This window comes from Capricornis sumatraensis, chromosome 2 (genome assembly GCF_032405125.1).
Source record: "Capricornis sumatraensis isolate serow.1 chromosome 2, serow.2, whole genome shotgun sequence".
Classification (NCBI taxonomy): Eukaryota; Metazoa; Chordata; class Mammalia; order Artiodactyla; family Bovidae; genus Capricornis; species Capricornis sumatraensis.
Window position 1 is genome coordinate 114427406 of NC_091070.1, and position 17875 is coordinate 114445280.

At 39.4% G+C, this 17875-nt stretch overlaps 1 protein-coding gene across 2 annotated transcripts in view; it reads right to left on the reverse strand.

Annotated features, from left to right (window-relative positions):
- The window catches only part of LOC138073733 (SLAM family member 9-like), a 42821-nt gene that overhangs the window by 9862 nt on the left and 15084 nt on the right, over nucleotides 1-17875 (reverse strand). For both annotated transcript variants that reach the window (XM_068965626.1, XM_068965625.1), the window contains exon 2: nucleotides 8563-8934. In XM_068965626.1, the coding sequence (XP_068821727.1) occupies nucleotides 8563-8934 (372 nt within the window). The remainder of the gene's footprint in view (nucleotides 1-8562; nucleotides 8935-17875) is intronic.

Here is a 17875-nt window from a genome sequence, read left to right on the forward strand (position 1 = left end):
TCTGGTTTAATGAACAGATAACAATTTAAATGTAAAATCAAATGGAATGTCTATTACAAAGTGTCATGAAGCATAGATAGGTGTTAAGGCAGAGAATGCTCTTAGGCATTTAAAATGTTCACTTGGCAGATATGACAATTCTGAAAGCCCATGAGGTAAGAGAGAGCGAGAGAGAAAGGCTGTACTTGAGGAACAATGTGTTTGGCTAGAAACAAAGCTAGAACACTGGCATTAGCTGATGGCAGATCTCTCATGCTGTGAGGAGTACTTAGTTCCACAGCAACGGTAAGTAAGCAAGTATTATTGTAAAATTCAATAAGAGAGCTGGTGAATTATCAGATAAGTTGGAAGTAAGACAAAAGGAAACCAGCTAGTAGCACTTCTACTTTTTCAAGCAACTCTTCTTTTGCTCCACCATTGTGGTTTTCATGACTTGTTAGTCAAAGCACTCTGGTTTGACTGGTTACATGCAATATAACAGCAGAAGCCCCAGGCCTTGACAATCAGAATATGTTATTTCCCTGGTCAGTGACCCATCTAGGGGTGATCTTGAGAACCTAGCCCAACTAGTAAGAGCCTTTTCCTAGAATTTCCCATGTGAAGTGAGCCAGGAAACTCCCTTTGCTCTCTGGTTGAGTGGGGTGCATAGCTGCACAAAGCCACACTCCCAACCACTTGGAGAGGCCCAAGGAGAAGAAAGCTGATAGGAAAGGAGGGGAGAGAGAGAAAGACACTGAAAAAGAAGATGAGAGAGTATGTGGTTCCTGAATACAGAAGTGAGCCCCTGTCAGTTTTTCAGTTCCCATGAGCATGAGGGCCAGAGGAACTCCTTTACTGATCTTGCTCCTAGAGATCTAAGCATTTTTTTTTAAATCACAAAACACTCTTATTGACTAATTTAAGTAGGCTTTCATTTCTTGATGCTAAAAGAGATAGGATGAAACTCTATTGGTATGATGTCACTGAGAAAGCTACGCCAGGAATTTATCAGCCAAGGAGGAGAGAAAGACAAGTTCAGGAATCAGAAGCTGGAGGCCAGGAAGCAGCTAATATGCTCTCCGTCTCTTATCAACAGAAAAACCCAGCTTGGATAGTCAACCCAGTCAACCTAGCCTCTTCTCATAAGATTTCCAACCCCCCTCCCCACCCCCACCCTCCCACTCCTCTCCGGCTCCCACTAGGTGGGGTGTGCAGGGAATGTCTTTGAGATGGATATCTCTGGGACAGCCACCAGTGTATGTCAAGAAGGAAAGGACCAGGTGGCAAGGAGACGGGTAGAAAATTCGGAGCATGGCACATGGAGGAAAGTGTTGGGAAGCAAGACTGAAGAGGCAGCCAGGGACCAGATCCTGTGCAGAGTTGCACTTCTTTTTCTGAGTGCCATTTATTCTGTGCAGAATGGGAATGGGGACTGTTTGGTGTTAAACAGGTAAACAACAGGAAGAGCATCACATTTTAAAGAAGATCAAAATATCAGCTGCATGGAGGGGGATTTGGAAGGCAGAAGAGAAGCCAGTCAGGAGGCTGATGTGATAACACAAGCAGAGGTGGTGGAGGATGGAGCCAAAGACGACCAGTGGGAGAGAGCTCTGGCAGGTTAGATACTCCTTCTCTGGACTGTCTTCTCACTCCTTCCTGTATTTCTCCATTATACTGTCTGCCCACGAGGTCAGGTGTTGGGCTCCTTACTAGCCTGGGAGCTCCAGGGAGCAGGCATTGGGTCTTCCCCGGTATCTCTGACTTTTGTCTAGGACAAAACTTTGTCCTGAAATTTCTCTAACTGGACTTCAGATCAACTAGTTTAAAAGCATTTTACGTGATCAAAACTCCTATTTGGTGTTTTTCACCACCAAGTTTTGTTGTTTCAGTTTTGCCAACATCTTTTTGTCACTTAAGAACTTTTAAATCAACTTTCCCCAAAGCATGGAGTAATATTTTGTTTTCATGAACAGGTTTTTTTTCTTGTTTCTTTTTGCCAGCTTGCAGTACCTTTTTTCCCAACCAGGGATTGACCCTGTGCTCTTAGCACCTTTGACAATGAAAGCACAGAGTCCCAACCACTGGGAATTCCCAGGAACAGAGAGAAGAAATCCAGCTCCACCTACAACAACACCCACACAAGCTTCCCTAACCAGGAAACATTCAACTCTACCCACAAAGAGGAACCTCCACAATAAAGAGGAACCACAAACTGCCAGAATATGGAAAGGCCACCCCAAACACAGCAATATAAACAAGATGAAAAGGCAGAGAAATACTCAGCAGGTAAAGGAACAGGATAAATGCCCACCAAACCAAACAAAAGAGGAAGAGATAGGGAATCTACCTGATAAAGAATTCTGAATAATGATAGTGAAAATGATCCAAAATCTTGAAAACAAAATGGAGTTACAGAAAAATAGCCTGGAGAAAAGGATTGAGAAGATGCAAGAAATGTTTAACAAGGACCTAGAAGAAATAAAAAATAGTCAAATATAATAATGCATTATTATATATTGACTAATATATAATGCCATAAATGAGATCAAACACACTCTGGAGGGAACCAACAGTAGAATAATGGAGGCAAAGGATAGGATAAATGAGGTAGAAGATAGAATGGTAGAAATAAATGAAGCAGAGAGGAAAACAGAATTAAAAGGAACGAGGACAACCTCAGAGACCTCTGCTGCTGCTGCTGCTAAGTTGCTTCAGTCGTGTCCGACTCTGTGCAACCCCAGAGACGGCAGCCCACCAGGCTGCCCCGTCCCTGGGATTCTCCGGGCAAGAACAATGGACTGGGTTGCCATTTCCTTATCCAATGAATGAAAGTGAAAAGTGAAAGTGAAGTAGCTCAGTCGTGTCCGACTCTTAGCGACCCCACCGACTGCAGCCTACCAGGCTCCTCCATCCATGGGATTTTCCAGGCGAGAGTACTGGAGTGGGGTGCCATTGACTTCTCCCAGAGACCTCTGGGACAATGTTAAATGCCCCAACATTCAAATCATAGGAGTCCCAGGAGAAGAAGACAAAAAGAAAGACCATGAGAAAATACTTGAGAAGGTAATTGTTGAAAACTTCCCTAAAATGGGGAAGAAAATAGTCACCCAAGTCCAAGGAACCCAGATAGTCCCAAACAGGATAAACCCAAGGCAAAACACCTCAAGACACATATCAATCAAATTAACAAAGATCAAATACAAGGAGCAAATATTAAAAGCAGCAAGGGAAAAACAACAAATAACACACAAGGGGATTCCCATAAGGATAACAGCTGATCTTTCAATAGAAACTCTTCAGGCCCTAAGGGAATGACAGGACATACTTAAAGTGATGAAAGAGAAAAACCTACAGCCCAGATTACTGTAGCCAGCAAGGATCTCATTCAAATATGAAGGAGAAATCAAAATATTTACAGACAAACAAAAGCTGAATGAATTCAGCACCACCAAACCAGCTCTCCAATAAATGCTAAAGGATCTTCACCATACAGGAAACACAGAAAGGGTGTAAAACTCGAACCCAAAACAACAAAGTAAATGGCAATGGAATCATACTTATCAATAATTACCTTAAATGTAAATGGGTTGAATGCCCCAACCAAAAGACAAAGACTGGCTGAATGGATACAAAAACAAGACCCCTATATACGTTGTCTACAAGAGACTCATCTCAAAACAAGAGACACATACAGACTGAAAGTGAAGGGCTGGAGAAAGGCATTCCACACAAATGGAGACCAAAAGAAAGCAGGAATAGCAATACTCATATCAGATAAAATAGACTTTAAAACAAAGGCTGTGAAAAGAGACAAAGAAGACACTACATAATGATCAAAGGATCAATCCAAGAAGAAGATATAACAATTATAAATATATATGCACCCAACATAGGAGCACCGCAATATGTAAGACAAATGCTAACAGGTATAAAAGGGGAAATTAACAATAACACAATAATAGTGGGAGACTAATATCCCACTCACACCTATAGATAGATCAACTAAACAGAAAATTAACAAGGAAACACACACTTTAAATGATACAATAGACCAGATAGACCTAATTGATATCTGTAGTACATTTCACCCCAAAACAATGAATTTCACCTTTTTCTCAAGCGCACATGGAACCTTCTCCAGGATAGATCACATCTTGGGCCATAAATCTAGCCTTGGTAAATCTAAAAAAATTTAAATCATTCCAAGCATCTTTTCTGACCACAATGCAGTAAGATTAGATCTCAATTACAGGAGAAAAACTATTAAAAATTCGAACGTATGGAGGCTGAACAACACACTGCTGAATAACCAACAAATCACAGAAGAAATCAAAAAAGAAATCAAAATATGAATAGAAATGAATTAAAATGAAAACACAACAACCCAAAACCTATGGGGCACTGTAAAAGCAGTGCTAAAGGGAAGGTTCATAGCAATACCGGCTTACCTCAAGAAACGAGAAAAAGGTCAAATAAATAACCTAACTTTACACCTAAAGTAACTAGAAAAGGAAGAAATGAAGAACCCCAGGGTTAGTAAAAGGAAAGAAATCTTAAAAATTAGGGCAGAAATAAATGCAGAAGAAACAAAAGAGACCATAGCAAAAATCAACAAAGCTAAGAGCTTGTTCTTTGAGAAGATAAATAAAATTGACAAACCTTTAGCCAGACTCATCAAGAAACAAAGGGAGAAAAATCAAATCAACAAAATTAGAAATGAAAATGGAGAGATCATAAGAGACAACACAGAAATACAAAGGATCATAAGAGACTACTATCAGGCAATTATATGCCAATAAAATGGACAACATGGAAGAAATGAACAAATTCCTAGAAAAGTACAACTTTCCAAAACTGAACCAGGAAGAAATAGAAAATCTTAACAGACCCATCACAAGCACAGAAATTGAAACTGTAATCAGAAATCTTTCAGCAAACAAAAGCCCAGGACAAGACGGCTTCACAGTTGAATTCTGCCAAAAATTTATAGAAGAGCTAATACCTATCCTACTCAAACTCTTTCAGAAAATTGCAGAGAAAGTAAACTTTCAAACTCATTCTATGAGGCCACCATCACCCTAATACCAAAACCAGACAAGATGCCACACAAAAAAGAAAACTACAGGCCAATATCACTGATGAACATAGATGCAAAAATCCTCAACAAAATTCTAGCAAACAGAATCCAACAACATATTAAAAAGATCATACATTGTGACCAAATTGGCTTTATCCCAGGGATGCAAGGATTCTTCAATATCCACAAAGCAATCAACGTAATACACCACAATAATAAATTGAAAGATAAAAACTATATGATTATCTCAATAGATGCAGAGAAAGCCTTTGACAAAATTCAACATCCATTTATGATGAAAACCCTCCAGAAAGCAGGAATAGAAGGAACATACCTCAACATAATAAAAGCTATATATGCCAAACCCTCAGCAAACATTATCCTCAATGGTGAAAAATTGAAAGCATTTCCCCTAAAGTCAGGAACAAGACAAGGGTGCCCACTCTCACCACTACTATTCAACATAGTTTTGGAAGTTTTGGCCACAGCAATCAGAGCAGAAAAAGACATAAAAGGAATCCAGACTGGAAAAGAAGAAGTAAAACTCTCACTGTTTGCAGATGACATGACCCTCTACATAGAAAATCCTAAAGACTCCACCAGAAAATTACTAGAGCTAATCAATGACTATAGTAAAGTTGCAGGATATAAAAGTAACACACAGAAGTCTCTTGCATTCCTATACACTAACAATGAGAAAACAGAAAGAGAAATTCAGGAAACAATTCCATTCACCATTGCAATGAAAAGAATAAAATACTTAGGAATATATCTACCTAAAGAAACAAAATATGTATATATAGAAAACTATAAAACACTGATGAAAGAAATCAAAGAGGACACAAATAGATGGAGAAATATACCATGTTCATGGATTGGAAGAATCAATATAGTGAAAATGAGTATACTACCCAAAACAATCTAGAGATTCAATGCAATCCTATGGGGTCGCTGAGGGTCGGACACGACTGAGCGACTTCATTTTCACTTTTCACTTTCATTCACTTGAGAAGGAAATGGCAACCCACTCCAGTGTTCTTGCCTGGAGCATCCCAGGGACTGGGGAGCCTGGTGGGCTGTCGTGTATGGGGTCACACAGAGTCGGATATGACTGAAGTGACTTAGCAGCAGCAGCAGAACAAATAATTTCACAATTTTTATGGAAATACAAAAAAAAACTCAAATAGCCAAAGCAATCTTGAGAAAGAAGAATGGAACTGGAGGAATCAACCTGCCTGACTTCAGGCTCTACTACAAAGCCACAGTCATCAAGACAGTATGGTACTGGTACAAAGACAAAAATATAGATCAATAGAACAAAATAGAAAGCCCAGAGATAAATTCATGCACCTAGGACACCTTATCTTTGACAAAGGAGGTTAGAATATCCAGTGGAGAAAAGACAATCTCTTTAACAAGTGGTGCTGGGAAAACTGATCAACCACTTGTAAAAGAATGAAACTAGAACATTTTCTAACACCATACACAAAAATAAACTCAAAATGGATTAAAGATCTAAACATAAGACCAGAAACTATAAAACTCCTAGAGGAAAACATAGACAAAACACTCTTGGACATAAATCACAGCAGGATCCTCTACGACCCACCTCCCAGAATATTGGAAATAAACACAAAAATAAACAATTTGGACCTAATTAAGTTTAAAACCTTTTGCACAACAAAGGTAACTATAAGCAAGGTGAAAAGACAGCCTTCAGAATCAGAGACAATGATAGCAAACGAAGCACCTGACAAAGAATTGATCTCAAAAATATACAAGCAACACCTGCAGCTCAATTCCAGAAAAATAAATGACCCAATCAAAAAATGGGCCAAAGAACTAAACAGACATTTCTCCAAAGGAGACATACAGATGGCTAACAAACACATGAAAAGATGCTCAACATCACTCATTATCAAAGAAATGCAAATCACATCCACAATGAGGTACCATTTCATGCCAGTCAGAATGGCTACTATCCAAAAGTCTAAAAGAATAAATGCTGGAGAGGACGTGGAGAAAAGGAAACCCTCTTACACTGTTGGTGGGAATGCAAACTAGTACAGCCACTATGGAGAACAGTGTGGAGATTCCTTAAAAAACTGAAATAGAATTACCATATGACCCAGCAATCCCACTGCTGGGCATACACACTGAGGAAACCAGAATTGGAAGAGACACGTGTACCCCAAAGTTCATTGCAGCACTGTTTATAATAGCCAGGACATGGAAGCAACCTAGATGTCCATCAGCAGATGAATGGATAAGAAAGCTGTGGTACAAATACACAATGGAATATTACTCAGCAATTAAAAAGAGTACATTTGAATCAGTTCTAATGAGGTGGATGAAACTGGAGCCTATTATACAGAGTGAAGTAGGCCAGAGAGAAAAACACTAATACATTATACTAATGCATAAATATGGAATTTAGAAAGATGGTGATGATAACCCTGTGTGCGAGACAGCAAAAGAGACACAGATGTATAGAACAGTCTTTTGGACTCTGTGGGAGAGGGAGGGGGTGGGATGAATTGGGAGAATGGCATTGAAGCATGTGTATTATCATATGTGAAATGAATTGCCAGTCCAGGTTCGATGCATGATACAGGGTGCTCAGGGCTGGTGCACTGGGATGACCCAGAGGGATGGGATGGGGAGGGAGGTGGGAGGGGGGTTCAAAATGGCAGATTCGTGTCAATGTATGGCAAGCCACTACAATATTGTAAAGTAATTAGTCTCCAATTAAAACAAAACAAAAAAACGTTTAAATCAGTTTTTGAAGCAACCTATAAGGGCATTTCTGATACAACTGTATAATTCTAATAATCAATTTTTGCAGTATTTTACAATTGAATGCTTTTTTTTTTTTTTGTATACTCTTGAGTGGGCCTCTATGGCAACCCACTGTAGCATTCTTGCCTGGAGAACTCCATGGAGAGAGGGGCCTGATGGGCTAGAGGCCATGGGGTCCCAAAGAGTCACAACTGAGTGATTAACACTTTTACTTTTGCTCTCTCACGCTCCTGGGGAGCCTTTCAAGTGATCACTCTATTAAAACTTTCATTGGTTGTTTCTCATGAGATATGTAGCATTAGACCCCATCCTGTATCCTGTACCTTCCCTCCACCAGCTGTGTGTGAGTCCCTAGAGTGGGCGGTGGAGTTCTGATGAGGGTCAAGCCGGGGAGGGGAGGTCAGGTGGTCAGGCCTTACCTTGGTTCTGCTAGAGGTAGATTAACCGGAAGGTGACAAATCTTAAGCCATTTTTTGTTCTTATTCTAAATGAATATTTTTAAAGAAACAAAAAGAAATTATAGATAGTTTTTCCTAAGGTGTAATATTTAAATTTTAGTTTTACATTTAGGGCATCAGAAGAGATGTAAAAATTTCTAAAAAAAAAAAAAAAAAAGACTTAAAAAAAAATACCCTGAGTTTAGGCTAACTTTCTTTAAATAAAGTGGTTGTTGGAATGCATGCTTGGGGCATAGTCCCACACCTTACCATATAAACAGAGTCTAAATGCTTCCTCATTTGATTTTCCTGAGTTGAATTTGATTTTTGCTGTATATAGTCCACTCATTTCCATGGTGAGGTTCCTGATGCTCAAGAAAGCCATCTCTGTTAGATTGAGTCTGTGCTTGTATATTTCTTCAAGATCATACCAGTCAGGATTAGGGATCTGAGGCTTCCAGGACACTAGAAGCTGTGTTTTCTCATCACCCTCAGGTTGCCAATTCCACTCAATCTCTCGGATGTTAGGATCCAAAGGGGAGGTCAGTGTCAGCTGGACAGATGTCCCCACAGTCCTTTTCAATGTGCAGGAAGAGCTGGGGTATTTGACAGCTTGAGAATCTGGTGACCGACTAGCTAAGCCTGGAGGAAGAAAGAAGCAGAGCAAACGTTATGCTATATCTGCTGTCTTTACATCACACTAATTTTACACTTATAAGAAGATTATCTCCATTTTTACAGACAAGGAAACAAAACTGCAGAGGTAAACTTGCTTAGGCATGGGTCTTGCCTAGAAGTTGATAGCTTTGATTCAAGCACATGTCTGTCACCCTTCCAGACTCATGCTCTTTCCTTTTCTTGCAGCTTGCACCCAATATGGCCTTTGGTTTAATTTTAGGAAATAGAAACTGAAAATGTTGAAGTTCATAAGTAATAACACAATTTCCGCATTGTTTCTAAACACTAGAAGAAAATCATTTCAGCTTTCTCTTATGATGTCTTTTTTTTCCTCCTCAACCCATTGCCTTTTGGTTTCTGGCCACCACTCCTCTGAAATTGCTCTTGATTGAGATACTGATAACTACTTAAAATTAACAAATCCACATGTCATTTAGTCAATCTGTCAGTGTTAGCCTTATGGGACCATCTTGTGGCATTTGACATATGACTACTCTTTCTTGAAACTCTACTTATTTGATACTAATTTTTACTCACTGGGCCCTCAGTCCACTTTCTTTCAATAAATGTTTAATGAGCTAGGCATAACTAAGATTGCCAGAGATACAGTGGTGAACAAGTGGACCCGATCCCTGCTTTCATGGAACTACCATTGTAGCCAAGGAGACTGCTGAAAAAAGCAGGAGAAAGCACAAGATTTCAGGTACTTGTAAGTGCTGTTAAAAAAGTATGTGGCACAGATTTCATGGGGCATGGTCCCACACCTTACCATATAAACAGAGTCTAAATTCTTCCTCATTCAATTTTCTTGAGTGGAATTTGATTTTTGCTGTATATAGTCCACTCATTTCATTTCCATGGTGAGGTTCCTGATGCTCAAGAAAGCCGTCTCCGTTAGGTTGAACATCTGAACTCCCTTCTCATATTTATGGAATTTTCTGTCTTATGAAACACAGCCCAATGTGAAAATGCCTGATACTTTCCCAGCCACCTTTATAGCAGAGACAGCACATGACCTGGGCTCCTCCAGTCAGATGCACCTATTCAGACTTCCAAACAGAAGCTACTGCATGGTGAGAGGAGGACCACAGTATATGTGCTATTGACAATGACAGTCATGGAAGCAGCCACCTGATTGCCTGAGGCAAGGGTGACAGCGGTTCTGAGGCAAGTCAAGTATCCAGTCAGTGGGATGTAAGCTGTGGTGTCTGTGTCAGAAATAACAGACCAGTTTCTACTGGACCAGTTCTGTTGTGGCTCCTGGATGAGTCATCTCAGGGCCTTGTCACCCGGATCCTTCAAAGGTCTGTAGACCACTTGCTCTCCTTTAATATGAATACTTAACTACCGTTAACTTCTTAGACTTATACAGTCAAGAAGTACAAGAGAAGAAAAAGACCTACGAAATCAATCCCAAACAATTAAGAAAATGGCAATAGGAATATACATATCAATAATTACTTTAAATGTAACTGGATTAAATGCTTTTTAAATTTATTTTTAATTGGAGGATAATGCTTTACAATATTGTGTTGGTTCCTGCCGTACAACAACATGAATCAGCCATAGGTATACACATATTCCCTTCCTCTTGAGCCTCCTCCCACCCCACCCCCACCCCAGCCCTTTAGGCCATCACAAAGCACTGAGCTGAGTTTCCTGTGCTATACAGCTGCTTCCCACTTGCTATTTTACACAGGGTAGTGAATATATGTCAATGCTACTCTCTCAATCTGTCCCACTCTCTCCTTCCCCCACTGTGTCCATAAGTCTGTTCTCTATGTTTGTATCTCTACCTACCCTGCAAATAAGTTAATCAGTATCAGTTTTCTTAGATTCCATTTATATGCATATATATTTCCATATATCAACATTTACTTTTCTCTTTCTGGTTTATTTCACTGTTTGACAGGCTCTATGTTCATCCACAGTCAGTTGATATCTGTTACTTGTAACCAAGAATGCTGATTGACAATTAAAGATAATGTGATAAGATACTGGTGGTTTAATGAATATGTGAGGCATGGATGGTTTATTAAGAAAGTACCTTAAAAAGGTGTGACAGCTAAAGTGAGTTCTGAATGATTAGAGGACAGAATGAATTCTTCCAGGCATACAAAGTTTCCAGTGTACAAAATATCGTGGTCTCCATGTGGGATGAATGGAGGACTGTGCCTGGAGCAGACTGAGTGAAGGAGAGATCTGAAGATGGACTGAGGCAGGAAAGGCTTTGCAGGGTTTGTAGGTGGTTTGGATGGATTCTGATTGCCACAGGAAGATGCCAAATGGTTTTCAGCAGGGTAATATGTGGTTTACATTTTTATTGATCACCTTAGAATACATACTGTGTGCATAATGGTTTATAGCAAGGCAAGAAGAGGAAAAGGGATTTCCGTTCTGAGGCTTTCTCAATAGGTTAAGTGAGAGAAGGATGGTGGTAGGAGATCAGGAGAAATGGGGAGATTAAGGAAATTTTGGAGGTAGAGTTATAGAGAGTGCTGATGGACTGGATGTCAGAGAGAAGGAAAAGAAGAATCAAAGATGATTTCTAGGTTTTTGGCTTAAACAACTGGGTAGATGGAGTGACATTTATTGAGCTGTAAATATTATTAAAGTCTGGGGAGGAGCAGGTTTCGGGTGAAGGTAGGCATAACACAAGAATTCAGCTTTAGACTGTTAACTTTGCCTTTCAAGAACAGACGTTAAACGGGCCACATAGATGGGTTAAGCCTGGGGGGGGAGATGTCCAGGCTGGAAATGTGGCCCTCAGTTCAGTCATGCTACTTACAGCCATGGGATTAGCTAAAATCACCTAGGGATTAGGTGACTATAGCTAGGGAAGGAAAGAGGCCATAGCACTGACCACCAGAGGATTCAGGTCCATTGGGAGAGGTGGAGAAGGAACAGCCAGTGGGGAGGACCAGGTAAGTGCAGGGTTAGAAAAGCCAAAGAAGGAAAATGTTTCAAGAAGGAGGGGTGGACAACTAGGGCACCGCTACTGAGAGCTGAGGTCAGATTTCCTTTCATTCTTTTCTTTGTCTGTTCCATAGTACTTCCAAAATGCCTTTATACTTCTCATTCCATTAGTACTCATCTCCTTAATACATATACTTCTTCTCTATTATATTAAAATAGTCAAATAATGCCCATCCTGCTCTATTTCCCATTGCTCACCACCATCACAGCTAGAATGAAAATGTAGAACACTCACTAGCCCACAATCCCTGCTCAGCCTTGTACTATTCTAACACCTCCCCCTGCAACATTCTTCCAATTTGAAGGTTTCACTGACTTAGTCAAGTGTTCTGTTTCTAGACATTTATTAGATTTTCTCTGAAAATATGGCATCTTTATTTCAAGAATCTTTGTTGTTGTTGTTCAGTAGTCAAGTCGTTTCTGACTTTTTGAGACCCCATGGACTGCAGCGTACCAGGCTTCCCTGTCCCTCACCATCTCCCAGAGTTTTCCCAAGTTCATGTCTATTTAATCGGTGATGCCACTCAATGATCTCATCCTCTGCCATCCCTTTCTCCTCTTGCCTTCAATCTTTCCCAAAATCAGGGTATTTTCTAATGAATCGCCTCTTCACATCAGATGGCCAAAGTATTCGAGCTTCAGCATCAGTCCTTCCAATGAGTATTCAGTGTTGATTTCCTTTAAGATTGACTGGATTGATCTCCTTGCTGTCCAAGGGACTTTCAAAAGTCTTCTCCAGCACCACAGTTGGAAAGCATCAATTCTTTGGTGCTCTGCCTTATGGTCCAACTCTCTCATCTGTACATAACTACTGGAAAGACCATAGCCTTGACTATACGGACATTTGTCGGCAAAGTGATGTCTTTACTTTTTAGCACACTGCCTAGGTTTTACATAGCTTTTCTGCCAAGAAGCAATTGTCTTCTAATTTTATGGCTGCAATCACCATCCGCAGTGATTTTAGAGCCCAAGAACAGGAAATCTGTCACTGCTTCTGCCTTTTCCCCTTTGATTTGCCATGAAGTGATGGGACCAGATGCCATGATCTTAGTTTTTTTAAAACCGAGTTTTAAGTTGGCTTTTTCACTCTCCTCCTTCACCCTCATAAAGAGGCTCTTTAGTTCCTCTTCACTTTATGCCATTAGAGTGATATCATCTGCATATCTGAGATTGTTGATATTTTTCCCAGCAATATTGATTCCAGCTTCTAACTCATCCAGCCTGGCATTTCGCATAACATGCTATGTGTATTCATTAAATAAACAGGGTGACAATAAACAGCCTTGTCATAGTCCTTTCTCAATCCTGAACCAGTCAGTTGTTCCATACAAGGTTCTAACTGTTGCTTCTTGAAATGCATACAGGTGTCACAGGAGACAGATAAGATGGTCTGGTATTCCTATCTCTTTAAGAGGTTTCCACAATTTGTTATGATCCACACAGTTAAAGGCTTTAGCATATTCAGTGAAACAGAGATAGATGTTTTTCTGAAATTCTCTTGCTTTCTTTATGAAAGCAAGAAAGTGAATGTTGGCAATTTGATCTCTGATTCCTCTGCCTTTTCTAAACCCAACCTGAACATCTGAAATTTCTCGGTTGGCATAATGCTGAAGCCTAGCTTGGAGGATTTTGAGCATAACCTTACTAGTGTGGAAGATGAGTACAATTGTCCCATGCTTTGAACATTCTTTAGTATTGCCCTTCTTGGGAATTGGGATGAGGATTGACATTTTCCAGTCCTGTGGCCACTTCTGAGTTTTCCAAATTTGCTGGCATATTGAGTGAAGTACTTTGATAGCATCAACTTCTAGGATTTTAAATAGCTCTGGTGGAATTCCATCACCTCTACTAGTTTTACTGACAGCAGTGCTTCACAAGGCCCACCTGACTTCACACCCCAGAATGTCTGGCTCTGGGTACGTAACCACACCATTATGGTTATTTGGGTTATTAAGATCTTTTTTGTACATTTTTTTCTGTGTATTCTTTCTATGTTTTCTTGATCTTACAATATCATCATCTATGCAGTTTAATTACAATTGTTGTGTGGTTTTTTTCTTACCACTGTTTATTCATCTTTCCCTATTGTTCCATGTGGGTTCTAAGTCGCTTCAGTTGTGTCCAACTCTGCGACCCTATGGACTGTAGCCCGCCAGACTCCTCTGTCCATGGGATTCTCCAGGCAAGAATATTGGAGTGGGTTGCCATTATTCTTCCACCTCCAAGGAACCTTCCCTACGCAGGGATTAAACTCGTGTCTCTTATGTCTCCTGCATTGGCAGGTGGGTTCTTTACTGCTAGCACCACCTGAGAAGCCCACCTACTGTTAAGATTAGCTTCTTATTTGATGGACAACTTTTTTGACGATTTTTCTCAAATAGGCTCTGTGAGTGATATACTCTCTAAATCCTTACTTAAGTGCTAATGTCTTCTTTGTTTAGTCACTAAGTCATATACAACTCTTTTGTGACACTATGGACTGTAGCCCAACCCATGGAGGGCTCCTCTCTCCATGGGATTTCTCAACCAAGAATACTGGAGTGGGTTGCATTTCCTTCTCCAAGGGAATCTTCTCAACCCAGGGACTGAACCCGAGTCTCCTGCATTGTAGGCGGATTCTTTACTGCTGAGCCAGACAGGATGGCATTGAGGTTGAATGGCAAAGATTGCTCTCCTATCCTCTGAGTAGCACACAGATGCCTTTTCACTGTCATCAAGCTTCCAGTTTGCAGATGAAAAGTCTGAATTTTTTTTCTTTAAAATATTTTCCCTTTGGAAACTTCTTGCTCTTTTTGTTATATTTCAAGAATTGTACCAGCATACTGTTAGGTACAGGTTTCCCAGGTGGTGCTGATGGTAAAGAACCTGCCTGCCAATGCAAGAAATGCAGGAGACCTGGGTTCGATCCCTGGGTCTGGAAGATCCCCTGGAGGAGAGCATGGCAACCACTCCAATATGCCTGGTGTGCTATAGTCCATAGGGTGACAAAGAGTCAGACATGACTGAAGCTACTTAGTACACATGCACTCACTCTTAGGTACTTGTCTTTTTTTGAGGTGAAATTCTCATACAATTAACACTATGAAGAGTATGATTCAGTGGCATTTTGTGTATTCCCAATGTTGTTCAACTATTACCTCTCTCAATTTTGTTGATCTTTTCAAAAAAGTAACTTGTGGTTTCATTGATTTCACTGATTCAATTACTTTTCTACATTCTATTTCATTTATTTTTGCACTAATCTTTATTATTTCCTTTTATTCTGCTGGCTTTGGGTTTAGTTTGTTCTTTTGATAGTTCCATAAGATATATATTTACGTTGTTGATTTGAGATCTTTTTTAATTTTTTAATGTAGGTATTTACAACCATAATGTAATATAATGAGCAGTACTTTTAATATATTTATAATTTTTTTTAATGTTTTGCTTTATTTTCATTCATCACAAAGTATTTTTTCATTTCTCTTCTGATTTCTTCTTTGGCCTATTGGTTGAATAAGAGTATATTATTAAATTTTCATGTAATTGCATATTTTCCAGCTTTCTTTTGATTATCAATTTCTACCTTTGGTTATTGATATCTACCTTGGACACAGTATGGTCTGAGAAGATAGTTTCTATAATTTTAAACTTTTAAAATTTATGAATTTTTATTTCATGGTCTAACATGATTTACCTTAGAGAATGTCCATGTGCAATTAGAAAAATGTGCATTCTGTTGTTGGGTAGAGTGTGCTATACATGTATTTTATAAATTTAGTTGGTTTATAAAATTGCCCAAGTTCTCCATGATTTACTGATCTTTTTCTAGATGTTTTATCTGTAAATAAGGCATTGACGTTTCCAATTATTTTTTTAAAATTATTTTTCTTTTTAGTTCTGTCAATATTTGTTTCATAATTTGCAGACTGTTATTTGGCATGCATATTGCATACTTGTTATATTTTCTTGATGAATTGACCCTTTATAGGTATAAAATGTCACATTTTGTCTCATAACTTTATTTTTTACTTAAAATCTATTTTTCTGATATCAGAATAGTTACTCTAGCTCTCTTTTCACTATGACTTATATAGATTTTTCCCCCCATTCTTTCCCTTTCGTCCTATTTATGTCTTTATGTCTATAGCGAGTCAGGGGAGTTTAATTTTTTCAACTTTATTAAGCTTTTGAATAGCCAATAAAGTCACATAGCTAAAAATTTTAAAGGTATAGAATGATAAGCTATGAAAAGACCCTCATGCCCTTTTCCTTTTCCCTATAACTTTTCAAAGATATTCTATCTCTATGTATAGAAAACATATACATAATTCCCCTTATTTTTTACATGAATAACAAGTTATGTAATCTGCTCGGAACAGTGCTTTTTTTCCCCCTTGATGATGTAGGTTAGTAATTATTTTATATCAGCACATAAATAACTGAGTTAATCTTTTGCATAGTCACATAGAATTCTCCTGAATTGTTATTGATCCTCTTTTTTTCCCAAAGGGAGAACATTTAAATATTTCCCCCTTTTTTGACTTTTAATATATGAGTTATACTATTTTCTCTAATTTGTGATATTTTTTCTAACCATGTGGGCTTCCCAGGTGGCCCAGTGGATAAAGAATCTGCCCGCAATTTAGGAGAAGCAAGAGACATAGATTCGATCCCTGGGTTGGGAAGATTCCCTGGAGGAGGGCATGGCAACCCACTTCATTATTCTTGCCTGGAGAATCCCATGGGCAGAGAAGCCTGGAGAGCCACAGTCCATAGGGTCACAAAAAGGTAGACATGACTGAAGCAACTGAGCATGGGGTCAAATCTACCAACCTTTTCTGTTTTTCAGGAATTTTTGACTGTGCCCTTGTCTTTGTCATACTCAAGCCTTTCTCACTCTTGGCCATTAAATAAATCATCTCATGATTGTTTCATTTTTCTTGAAATGGTAAAAATTTAGTTTTGAGCAAAGTACTCTCTATTAACATGACTGAGGTAGTAATGGGACAACTAAACATATTTCTTCCTTGTCTCATAAATAGAGATTTTAGCTTTAGAGACAGAGTGTGTGTGTGTGTTTAATAAACATTAGTCTTACACAAGAAACTTTTTCTATTTCCAGCTAATTACCACTAATAATAGCAACTGATTTTAATGGGTTATTATGAATTCTGTTAATTGTCTGTCATTAGAAAGTATTTCGTAAATACCTAGAAAAAATGCTACTGCTGCTGCTAAGTCGCTTCAGTCGTGTCTGACTCTGTGCGACCCCATAAACGGCAGCCCATGAGGCTCCCCCGTCCCTGGGATTCTCCAGGCAAGAACACTGGAGTGGGTTGCCTTTCCTTCTCCAATGCATGAAAGTGAAAAGTGAAAGTGAAGTCGATCAGTCGCGTCTGACCCTCAGCGACCCCATGAATCGCAGCACGCCAGGCATCCCTGTCCATCACCATCTCCCGGAGTTCACTCAAACTCATGTCCATCGAGTCAGTGATGCCATCCAGTCATCTCATCCTCTGTCGTCCCCTTTTCCTCCTGCTCCCAATCCCTCCCAGCATCAGAGTCTTTTCCAATGAGTCAACTCTTCACATGAGGTAGCCAAAGTACTGGAGTTTCAGCTTTAGCATCATTCCTTCCAAAGAATACCCAGGGCTGATCTCCTTTAGAATGGACTGGTTGGATCTCCTTGCAGTCCAAGGGACTCTCAAGAGTCTTCTCCAACACCACAGTTCAAAAGCATCAATTCTTCAGCACTCAGCCTTCTTCACAGTCCAACTCTCACATCCATACATGACCACTGGAAAAACCATAGCCTTGACTAAATGGACCTTTGTTGGAAAAGTAATGTCTCTGCTTTTGAATATGCTATCTAGGTTGGTCATAACTTTCCTTCCAAGGAGTAAGCATCTTTTAATTTCATGGCTGCAGTCACCATCTGCAGTGATTC